General features: G+C 36.6%; 1 protein-coding gene across 7 annotated transcripts in view; it reads left to right on the top strand.

The window, feature by feature from the left end:
- LOC150104005 (uncharacterized) overlaps positions 1 to 12,334 on the top strand; it is a 534,288-nt gene that overhangs the window by 377,090 nt on the left and 144,864 nt on the right. For all 7 annotated transcript variants that reach the window (XM_090397243.1, XM_090397238.1, XM_090397241.1 and 4 more), the window contains 2 exons: positions 2,633 to 2,917; positions 5,515 to 5,631. In XM_090397243.1, the coding sequence (XP_090253369.1) occupies positions 2,633 to 2,917; positions 5,515 to 5,631 (402 nt within the window). The remainder of the gene's footprint in view (positions 1 to 2,632; positions 2,918 to 5,514; positions 5,632 to 12,334) is intronic.

Genomic DNA, 12,334 nt, shown 5'->3' with positions numbered 1-12,334 from the left:
ATATTTTGTCAAATATTTATATTTTTAAATAACATTTAGTGAAATAAATATGACATTTTGCTTTCTTTCTTTGCAAAATACCTTTATATGGATTGTCACATTTCAATTTCAGGAATGATTTTTTTTTTTTTTTTTTTTTTTTTTATGAACAACAAATGATTATAAACTGCATTACTCGGTTTCCGATATTGTATCTTTTTTAGTATCAAAAATTTATACCTAATGGTATTTTATCAGAGACTCTTCGCCTTCTTCTTTTGCTGAAAATTGCAACAGAGGTTTTTTTTTTTTTTTTTTTTTTTTGTAGGATGCACATTACTATAATATCCAGTGCTTGACCACTGTAGATATGTTGAAAATATAATAGGAAGGATATCTTGTATGGAATGATTAAAAATTTATGCTCATTTTTAGGATTTTTTACTCCAATCCCCCCCTCTCCTGTCCTGGAACTGAGTTGCATAACTACTTTAAATTTCTATAGCTTTAAAAGCTTTCAGACGGTATTCAAAATCTTTTATTTCAGTTTACCGTTTTGACAAAAGAAATAAAGCAATAATGTTGTATATCGAAGCTTCTAATTCTGTAGTCTTTCTTTGAATCTGAAATCAGCGGTCTGCTGAAATTATTCTAAGATTTAGAAATACTATGCTGTATTTTCAACATGTAAAACTGTATACTCCACAAAGAAATTTCAATTGTGTTATTTCTGTTTCTTTTTTTTTTTTTAAAAAAATATAAATATTACTACTACTTAAAAAAAATATAAATATTACTACTTCTATTTCTGCTGATTGCTATTTCTGAAATACATCTTAGAAATGCTGGGCAATAATCCTCTTACCTAGAGGAAAAGCTAAAAGTCTTAGATTACTCTTTTGAGAAACACAAGACAGAAAGTTTCCTAGAAGTCGCACTAAATTGCTTCAAGCAAGAATGTCTTGTTTCGTTTTCTGTTGTATAGATATCCTAACACAGTAAAACTGACATTTCTTTTACAGGCTGATGAAGTATTTATGCCAAAAATGATTTCTTTATTTATAGTGATCAGTTTCACTTTTATTATCGAAAAATACTAAATTATTTGATAATTATCTTGAAAAAAATTACTGCTATTGCTGCTGCTCTTGCTTGCCATCTCACAAATGAGTTGTATATTGCGTATATACTTTCTAATATTCCTTTCTGCCCAGTAACAAGTTGTAGACTAACGGAGATTACTAACTCCCCCCCACACCACTGGGAACCAGATCAAAAGAACATGCCCAGAAGGCCGCACACTAAAGTAACTCGTGCAATAACTGAATATTTTACAGGCAGAAATTCCTTGTTCTGTTTTTCCATCTTTTTGATTGATTAACAGACATTCGAAGCATATTCTGATATTGCATTTGTAGGATGGCATTTTTAATGTCATCCTACATTTTGAATATTAATTTCCCCTATTAGCCAACATCACATAACTTCCTGATTTATAACAATAGGGAAATAATATGTATATTTTCTTATTTATAATTTGCAAATTTATAATAATCAAAACTTAGTTTCTGTGTCGAAAAAATTAAACGTTATCTGGAACAATTATTATGGAAAAATCATGAATAAAATAAAAACTGTACCTATGTTTCATGACAGCTTTTGGGTGTCTGGTAATGTTGCAATGGGAGGGGTGGGGTAATGCTATCAAAGTCGAAATAAAGTTCATTTGTATTGTGAAAGGAAATGAAATTTCACATTTGATGCATTTGATATACATATTTTAAATGATAAAAATAAGCAAATGTATCGCTTACTTTAAAATTTGGAGAAAAAAATATCTGAATTATGCAGTAAATATCTATAACTGTTAATTTCATTTTGTAATGACCAATTATACAGGGAAACCAAGAAAGTGAAAGTACAAAGAACAGTAGATTACTATATAATATAAAGAAAAAATTTAGTGATATGATTAAAGAATTTCATGTTATTCTCTATAAAGCAAAGTTGCTCCATCCTGTCCTAAAGGAAATCTGTGAAGTATTATTCGATTTCGATGGTTTTGTACAAAAATAAAAATAATATAATCTGGAACGTCGGCAGCCAGTTTTCTTTTCTTTTTTTAAAAGAATATTTCAAATAATTATCGTGGATTAATTTCTTCGAGAACAAAGAATAATGTTTTGTCTAGAAAGCGATTAGCGGTTCTCCAAGGTAAGGCAATATTTAAGTGAAGAAATTATGCAAGACCTTTATTTTGTCCAGAAATTAAAATTGTATTGTACAATAAAAAGAGAAAACAAAAATATAAGTAATTTCTCTATTTTTAGTCTATCCTAAATAACTGAAATCCAGTTAACCAGCATAGAACAAGGATGTGCATTTCTTGTTATAGGCAACTGAGAGGTAGATACGAACGTGAGATAATCCGATTAACCATTCTCTTCAGCATGAGGGTTTATCACACCTTCTAATGGACAGGACGGTCAGATTGCACTTCTTATCCTGGTTCTTTAAACAGGTGGGCTGAATCATATCCAGATTTAGTTGGACGTCTATAGACATCCTGGCCGTTTGGAAGGTTAAAGATCCATCCCATAAAATGTTTAATTAGTATATTATTTTAATTTGATTGTTTTCTCTCCTTGTGTAGCCTTCAAGTCATCAGAGGATTCAAGAAATATAACCTCTAAAATCCAATATCCATTACCTGTGGCTAATGCTGATATCCTATTAAATAAAAGTAAAACTCTAGGAACAACAGTTGAACTTACTTTTGGTCAGTCAACTGTCTCAGACTTATCAGGTTTGAAGTCTTCTACTTCTCTTGGCGAAACAGATGCACCCACTGTTCCAGTAGCACCTTTCTCATTCAGCTTGCCGTCAACAAGTCCTTTTAGCTTTCAGCCTGTTGACAAAAGAAGAGTTCAAAAAGAGGGTAAGCTCAAATTCAATCTCTAAATATGGTGTATGTTTCTTTGTGTTTTTTTTTAATATACTTAAGTTTTTATTTTAATTAAAAAAGTTATTTAACTTTCTGGTTGTTTAAAATTATCAATATTTAAATTTTGCAAATCCTGAGGGAGGAAAAAACTGATAAAGTGCCAAGTAAAAAGTTGTAAATGGAACATTTACACAACAGTATATAGCCTACTTTAAGTCAGCAGTTAGAACTTAAAGGTTATACAGGAAGATGATTTAATATTTTTCAGGGGTAAGACTAGGGTAGATGCTGTCCCCACTGCATTAAACCAGATATCAGGATTTGAGATATTCAACTAAGTTCTTCACTTTATTCAGATGATGTTATAGTTCTCAATAATTCCACTACAGATCTTTAGGATGAGTGCTTTGTAGGACAATGTGTCAATTCAAATGATTACAGAATTGTTAGGCAAGTAGTATGTGTGACAAAGTAAGAAATGGAGAAGTAAGGGGGATAATTTTTAATGTGATTCCATGATAAGAAGAGTGCAAATAAGAGAGTAATCTTGTTTCCCAGGCATGAATATTAATGATGCTGTCAGAATGAAAAGATGTAAACGTTTTTGGCAGTAATGAATGACTTGAAAGGCAAAAAAATAGTATTTCAGAAAGGTAAAAAAAGGTAATGATTATGAGTCTGTTGCCAATAATATGATAGAGATGAGTTAAGAAGGAATCCATGCTTGTAAATGAGTCAATAAATGCATAGGTTGTTCAAGAAGGAATGGTGTGTAGATCTGTGGACTGAATTTGATGGATGAAAGGACTTATATAATGCTGAAGGATTGCACCTGAATAGATTTTGAGTTTGTCTCAAGAAATCATTGTTTTGGAGAATGTGGAACTGCAAATGTCACAGATACTGCAGCCTGATCAAAATTATAGGTGTTTACCACCAGGTCAGCTGTGCCAATTATATTAATATCTTTCTGTAATTAGATTGTTTTTATACCAAGTGTTAAGAAATTTTACAAGAGTTCAATTCGATTGGTGTAATGACTTTTAACTCTATTATTTTCAGAATCCAGGAAATAATTAACTTGAGATCAAATAAAAAAATATATATAATTAATGAAACTAAATAAAACTATACATGATTAATATAATTAAATTAATATCTATAAAAACTATAAAACTATTTGGATCCAAGGCCTTCTAAAATGAAGCTATACTTTGGAGATCTCTTTTATCTTTAAAGGAGATCTCTAAAGTATCACTCCTTTTCTCAAAATATAAAACTTCTTATTAACACGTTCGCTGCCAACTATGAGTATACTCGTAGTTGGTGAACCAGCTACACAAGCCACGAATATACTCGTATGACACTTACCACCACCAACGAGATTACTGTACTGACCTTGAAGAAGTGAAAATGCTTGGCTTGTGGAGCTAGCATCAAAACTGTGTATTTTCATAGATGGTATATGCTCTGCACAAGCCAACTACGAGTATATTCGTATGACGCTTACTGGCGGCAACGAGATTACCGTACTGACCTTGAAGAAGTGAAATTGCTCAGTGTATGGGAACAGACTATGGCGAAGTAGCGTGGCAGCAAACGTGTTAACTTACCTATGCACCGTTTCCTTATCTAGCATGTTTATTCCATTCATTTCATTCATCCTCACTATTTCATTGGAGTATAAATGTTCTTGACTCAGGCAATTTTATCACAAGAAGCACAAATTATAAATTCTTTATCATAGAAAAGCAGTTTCCTTTACTACTTTATAAACACTGTATCAAAGTAGAGTCCCCTTCATTAAAGTCACTTTATAGTTTCGGATTTCACCAATTCCATCGCTTGTTCTGACAAAATAATTAATATCACTCTTTTCTTTGAGAGAGAGAAAATGAAACTTTCCGATTTCTGTTTCTTCAAGTGTTGAAATGGAATGCCTAATCTCTTTTTATTTACTATTCACTTGTTGACAGTCCAAACTTTTCCAGACCAAGAATTCGCCTTGCTAAGATTCCATTTTTGTAATCTTCTATTAATTTAATTCTGACTGTCAATTTTCAAAAACTTCCTAAAACAAAATTTTTGGTGTCTGAGTTTTCAAACTTCCATTCTTTCTCTCTCTTCTTGTTTTCTTCTGTTATCTAGGTACTGAACACTCCCTTCATCGGTTGTCAGTCACCAATCAATCTCAGTGAGCATGTGCACTTGTTCAACTAAATTGCAAGCGAGAAAGCACGCACTACTCTATGAGAGAAAAATATAGCCCTAAACTCCCCTTCTTTACAGCATTCATTCTCAACTTCCATGATGCCCTCATGTTCTTTCTCCAACTTCCATAAAATGAAAAATTCCATCTACTGAAATCCTAATATACCAATTCTATTAGAAAATGATTATACATATCATTTGAAGATATTTTAAGTATCGATTCAGTGTCAGCTAGATATTATTAATTCATCATTAAATATTGACTGTGTTATGTAATAGAAACTAAAAATAGAATTATATTTCTTTTTTATTTATGAACGTGATCTCTGTATAATTTTAGTAAATGAAAGCCTTGTTTTCATTTGAAGTTTGTTTACCAGGTATACCACCATATGAAAATATTACTCCACCAGACACGCCACAGCCAGTAGTAGAATTTCCTTATGAAGAAGGAGTAGAAGAAGATGATGTTGAAGAGGAAGAGGAGGAGGAACAGAGTACGTTATTATTATTATTATTATTATTATTATTATTATTATCAAGAGAGACCTCCAGGGAGTCAGAGACTCTTCACGGGAGGCCACATACTACACACACCAGCTATCATACTTATTCTTGAATTCATTCACACTGCTTGCACTTACAGCATCCAATGGCAATCCATTCCAATCACGCACCCTCTGAGTTGCCCCATGCTCTTCCCATAACTTACTAACTACAAATTCATAATCAGTATTTCACAATCCTGATATCATTTTTAACACACCCCTTTGTACTCTCTCTTCAGTATATCAGAATCACAATGGAAACCACAAGAGACCAGAACTGTGCACAATAGTCTAAGTGAGGTCTTCAAGTCCTTGTAAAGAGGCAAAATAACATCCTTAATCTTTACATGTGAACGTTCGTTTCAGCTTTGCAATTATCTTTAGAGTTGTATTTGTAATCTTTGCCACATGGCCCCTAAACTTCAACTTCCTATCTATTAACACTCCAAGATCCCACCAATATAATAAGACATTGGATATCTAATCATGCCGAAGTGAATGACTTTACATTTATTGACATTGAACTGACACTTTTCCTATGCCCACAAATCCAGCCTATTTGTGGCTGAACTGACACCCATTTTCTCATGCCCACAAAGCATTCTGCAAAGACTGCATATCAGCAGCATTCCTGATTACCCTACCTATATTTGCATCATAAGCAAATAACTGTATGTCACTTGTCAAATCCTTTCCAATATTATTAATGTACAGATTGAATAACAGTGGACCAAGCACTGATCCATGTGGTAACAACCACTTTTTTATTTATTTATTTATTTATTTTTAATCTTTGTACTGGTTATGGGCAGTACTACCCTTACATCACGTCCAGACTTGATACAGGCTTAAGCCTTTACAAGTGTTTCACCCTATGCCTGTTCTAGTTATTATTGTAGTCATTCTCTGGTGGCAACACAATGCCAGCAGTGTACCCTGTAGGGCCTCAAGGAAAGAACTTTTATATCCTTCTACGTAAACCCAAGCTGTTTTAAGTCCTTATAACCATCTGCACTCCATACGCCATGTAAAGAGATAGTGGCACTGGTAAACCTCGGAGTTGCCCCATGCTCCTCTCGTAACTTACTAACTAGATCTTGGTTATTTTTATAATAATTTACTTTATTATTATGGCTATAGGCAAGTGGGCGCCCTGTTCCCACCACCTGGGCATCAACTACTCAAACGTCACCATCTCTTTTAATCACTAAGTCTGGCTTACGCAAATCCGCAGAGGTCCTATAATGTGGTTCCACCACAGTCTCCCAACTTTTGTTCTTAAAGCGGTTGTTCAGAATGGAGACCACGTCATCATGCCTCCTCATGCGGATCCCATGGGTACGGAAGCAACACTGGGCTATATGAGACAACGTCTCACTGTATTGGCAGCCAGCCCTACAGTTGGAGTTGTCACTACTCCATTGAGCTGTGTGGGCTCGAGTAGGCAGGGCATTAATCCTCGTCCTGATAAGGTCAATATACTCGAACCCAGGGAGGAGTCTGGTGCCATCCCTTACCCAATCATGCTGGGGAGGCACCAGATATGACTCTTTTAAAGGAGCACCATCTACAGAACAGTGCAACAGAGATGTCCATCTCTTGTGTTCTGCGGGTGCCGACTCGATTAAAGTACCTTGGTAATGGGACCAGCCTTTAGCCCGCCTAAAGTCTTCTTGTATTAATGGGCTATAGAAAGCCTCTCTGCAGATGGGAGAAGAAGATAGTTCTAACTGTGTGATTCTTGACAGCCACAGGCGTGGGATCAGCCATCTAAGTGATGGAACCTCAAGCCCACCATACTTCACTCTCGCATTGAAATATGCAGTAGGAGTGTCAGGCGGCAGTCGGAGCCATGATCTCATGGCTAAACGGATAGCCCTGTCCATTCGGGACAGTATCGAGATATATGTCATACTAAGCACCAAATTGTGTAAAAGCGAGGTAGGAGATAGTGGGAAAGGAGAAACAGTCTTTGCTGGGGCTTGAGAGGAGCTTTCCTCAAAGAAGCGATTCCAGCTTCTAGGATAGAAGGGAAAGGAAGACCTTCCCTTTGGCGTGAACAAAGGAAGAAGCGCCTAGAGAGTAGCCTATATGACTAGGAAGAGAATGAAGAAACTCATCTATGACGCAGTTAAAGAAAAGGGGAGATAGAGGATCACCCTGGCAAACACCCTGCACTGCGGGAGTAGAAGTTGCATGGGACCCTGTAGTGATAAAGCTACCCAAGTATAGCTCCATAACATAGGAAAGAAAAGGTTCTGGACATCCAGCAATAGACAGCGCTCGAAGGAGAGCAGGAAGGGAGATGCTATCAAAGGCCTTTTGGATGTCCAGCGATGCTATATCGCGTGGCTTAAGGTGGCATCGGGAATCAGAGAGAAGAGAAGAAAGAAGATATATATTCTCGGCACAGCCGTCCGAAGGGACAAAAGCTCTCTGTCTATAATCATGCTGTATATGTTGCTGAAGTCATTTAACTAATATTTTATGATAGAGTCTAAGTAACACAGGGGAGATGGTAATAGGTCTACAGTCTGATGCACAGCTTGAAGTTTCTTTCTTCGGAATGAAGATAGTTCTTGAAGCACATAAGTATGGTGGTATTACTTTACTGGAAAGGAGAATGTCCACTAAGTCTTGAAGAATCTTCAACGGCACCTTCCAAAGCACAGACACAGGAAAGCCATCAGGTCCGGAGGCAGAGAAATTGGATGGAAGAACTGCTTTAATCTCCTAGATGGAGACAGGTTGGTCATCATAATCAGGGAAGTGTGGAGGTGGAGCAGAAAAGACTGTACTCCAGAATTTGACAAAATCATCATGTAAGTGGAGGGGAAGCACCGTCAAGGATGGTTTTGGCACTTTGCCCTCTATTCTTTTTATAGAGGGTCTGCATAGCTGCATAGGCCCTCTTCCTCTGCTTCCTATTTGACAAAGTCATTATAGAATGAAACGTAGGCTGATGTTGACGAGGCATGAAGTGTTCATAGAATTCAACGTGGAGGTAGTCATTCAACTGATCTGTGATATCCATTCCAAGAAGGTGAGTCTGGATGAGATATTTAAGAATTAGATGGTTATATTCCAGAAGAGGAGGATCATCTAGAGATGATGTCAGTCTGAGAATCAAAACCTCTTCTTTAACAGCAGGATGGTGGCTGGAAGATGGAGAGACAGGAGATATGGAGATATTACCTGTCCATTCTTGTTGCAGCTGGGTTGCCAATTCTTGAAGTAAGGCTTTTTGACTAGCTTTCTGTCTTTGACACTTGATGGCATCCAAGGATCTTAATGGGAACGCCTTAAATAAAGCCTCATTGATTTTCTTTATCCCTCGAGCCGTCAACTTGATCTCATGAGTGGCGAGGATCTTTTCTTCTTCGGCAGTCCAACGTGCTTTGATGCGCTCTGTTCTTATTGCAGCGTTGGCTTTGGCTGGATGTTTCGAGGTGCGATGCATGCCAAGGCCAACTGTGGTAGAGAATGCACGATCACAGACCTGACATATGAAATGTCTGAGATTGGGAACTCCTTGACAGCCAGAACAAGCATGATGAGAACTTGAATAAATGGGTTGATGACAGTCTTTGCAGAGCTTTCTTTTAACTTTCTTCCTGAGGACGCCACTGGGAACGGATGGCAGGATCACCTCCAAACAAGAAATAGACATCTGGATTCACACTTGACGAGTTTCTTGGCTCTGGCCTATGAGAGTCGGAGCCTTCATCTGATGAGTTATTGCAAGCAAGGAAACTTAACCCTATCAGGGCTGCTAACCCTGGAAGGGAGGAATAGAGTAGCAGGCCAGTCAGTCACCCAAAGGTGTCCAGGAATCGCCCCTAGGAGGCCGCCTACTGCCGCACTTGCGAAGTGTCTCATGGGATGTGCAAGTCAAGACAACAACGCTTCGGATTCCTTAAACCTTGCAGACTCAGATCCCCAGTATACCACTTTTTGATATATGTCAGTCAGCCATCCTCTTATTCATGCTAATATTGTATAACCCAAACCCATTTTCTCCAATTTATGCAGCAGTCTGCCATTCCGTATTCTGTCAAAAGCCTTAGCAAAATCCAAAAGTATTATGGTGTATCCATTCCCCTTGTCTAGTTTAATGATATTGTTATAGAATGTGAGCAAGTTGCTAAAACATGACCTTCTCTTAGTAAACCCATGTTACTCATTGCAAAGTAGAGATTCACTGTCAACCCATTTCTGAATGCAGGCCCTAACCAATTTTTCCAAAATCTTCACCACACTCCTGAGATACTAATTGGTCGATAGTTGGATGCATCGGTCTTTGCACCACCCTTGTGCAATGGAATTACCATACATTCCTTCCATTCCTGCAGAATCTTCCCTGTTCTGAAACATATTAAACATCCTGGTCAAAGGAATGGCCAGTTCAGCTGAACACTCTTTAAGCATACGTGCTGAAATCCCATCAGTCCCTATTGATGAATTCTTATTCAGTTTGTGCAACAGCTGTAATACCTTGGCCTCACATACACCTGCATTTCTTTATCTAGTGAAGAGGTAACAGTGAGCTCAATGTTGCGTTCACCAGGTTGATAGCTTTTAACGAAATAGGCACTCATTAACTGAACAACCTCTTCTGCATCTGTAACCCTCACGCCATCTGGATTTAGAAGAGTTATTCTTTCATATTCATTCTTTCTTTCTTTTATTTGCAACATATCGATAGAATTCTTATCAGTTGTCTTAGCACACAGAGCCAGTTTTTTTTCATAATCAGACTTTGCTTTCCATACAACAGTTGTGACTATTCTAGCCTGCTGCTTATAACATTCATAATGGACGTCATCCTTATGCACATGGTATTCCTTCAACATCGTCCTTTTCTTGCGAATCTCTTGCTTAATAAGATTACACATCCATTTGACTCCTACTCTGTTTATTTTTCGAACTCTCGGGACACATTCTGATATTGCATCATTTAAGTATTGTTTAAATGCTTCCCTTGCATTGTCGATATTCTTTCCATCCAGCAACCGATCCCATTCCACTGAACTCAGTATACTCCTCAGTTGGTCATAATTTCCTGCCTTGTAGTTCAGCATGTAACCTTTTCTGAATGGATCATTCATAAACTTAGTCACTTCCCGAGTGAGTACCGCATGATCACTGTCACCAAGTGGAGGCAGAATAGTTACATCTTTAACTGAAACATCCTCTGACACTGTAATGAAATCTAACATTCTTTGACCTCAAGTTCCTTTTGTCACATGCTGCTTGAGGAAGTTGTCCCCCAATAAATGCATTTTCTTTCTTCTCATGAGATTCTACTGCTACCCAATCAATATTTGTATAATTAAAGTCTCCCATTATGATTACTCTTTTCGCGCTCCTTTTCTATTTGGTGATGCATTTCTTCACCACCAGTAACCGATCTATCAGGTCTGTAACGACACCCCACTATGTAATTTATCTTGTTAGATTCCACCTCACACCAGAAGGCTTCAAACTGCCACATGAAATATTGATAGTAGTATTTCTCAACTTTTACTGGATTTAAGTCATCCAATATCATTAGCAGCACGTCCCCTCCTCTCCTATCCACTCTATCCTTCCTAAAAATACCGTATTCATGACACTCGATACCAGTTATTCGGTCTGATTCTGATAGCCAGGTCTCACTAATTCCTACAATCTGAGGTCGCAACATATTGACTAAGGCAATAAACTCTACTCCTTTGTTTCTGATACTCCTAGCATTCGTGTACAGACATAATAACCTACCTGCATATTCTTTCATATATTATTGTTTGCAGTCAGAGTTGGACAACTTGCAGATCTCTATTCTTCTCTAATGTCTAACACATGTAGACATCTTTGCACACACATGATTGGTCCGAACCAGCGAACACAAACCTAGAAATTGTTCTTGCCTCGTCAACATTTCCATGACAAAGCCCATTCCCGTCATTCACACAGTTATATACCTTTGTCGCTCTTACACTCACATTCACACTATTCCTCCCTTTTTTAATTTGGTTTCCCTGACTCTCTGTGTTAGGTCTCATCCCAGTTGTTAGTTTTTCCAGACTCCTGATGCCAAACGCATTCAGGTGTAGGCCATCCCTCTTATACAAATCCAATCTTCCCTCGAACTCACTCCACAGATCCAAAAACTCGCATCCATTCCTTCTACATAGCCTACTCATCGAATTGTTTGCCATCATAGCCCTTCATTCATTTTTATGTTTTATGTTATGTTTTTCATTTTTGCAAAATAAGTATTTAAAAAATTATTAAAATAAAGCAAATGGTATATTTTTTGACAAATTTCTAGTTTGTTTTGCTTATAACTTGGTGTTAATAAAATAATAACATGCTAATTTCTTTATAAAATAATAATTAGGAATTTGCAGTTTTTCTGTTTGAAATCACTGTGATTTATTTCTTTGTTTAAAAAATATATAGCTATCTAGATTGAAGATGGAAAAAAAGTTTCTGCAAATCCAGTTAAGGATACTGGACTCCATCAGAAATAAAATCCAGTTATAGATATTAAAATCACGTCTACATTTGATTTTCATTATTAATCATTTAACTTTCCTCATTTAATTTTTAGTCCACTTTTTTCTTTATCACAAGCATGTTTTTTTTATTTAAAAAAATCTTAAAAAAT

Source organism: Typopeltis vanoorti, chromosome 8 (genome assembly GCF_054136105.1).
Source record: "Typopeltis vanoorti isolate ZY-2024b chromosome 8, IOZ_Tvanoo_1.0, whole genome shotgun sequence".
In the NCBI taxonomy this organism is placed as follows: Eukaryota; Metazoa; Arthropoda; class Arachnida; order Uropygi; family Thelyphonidae; genus Typopeltis; species Typopeltis vanoorti.
Note: the sequence above shows the minus strand (reverse complement) of the source record. Positions and strands in the feature narration are given on the sequence as shown.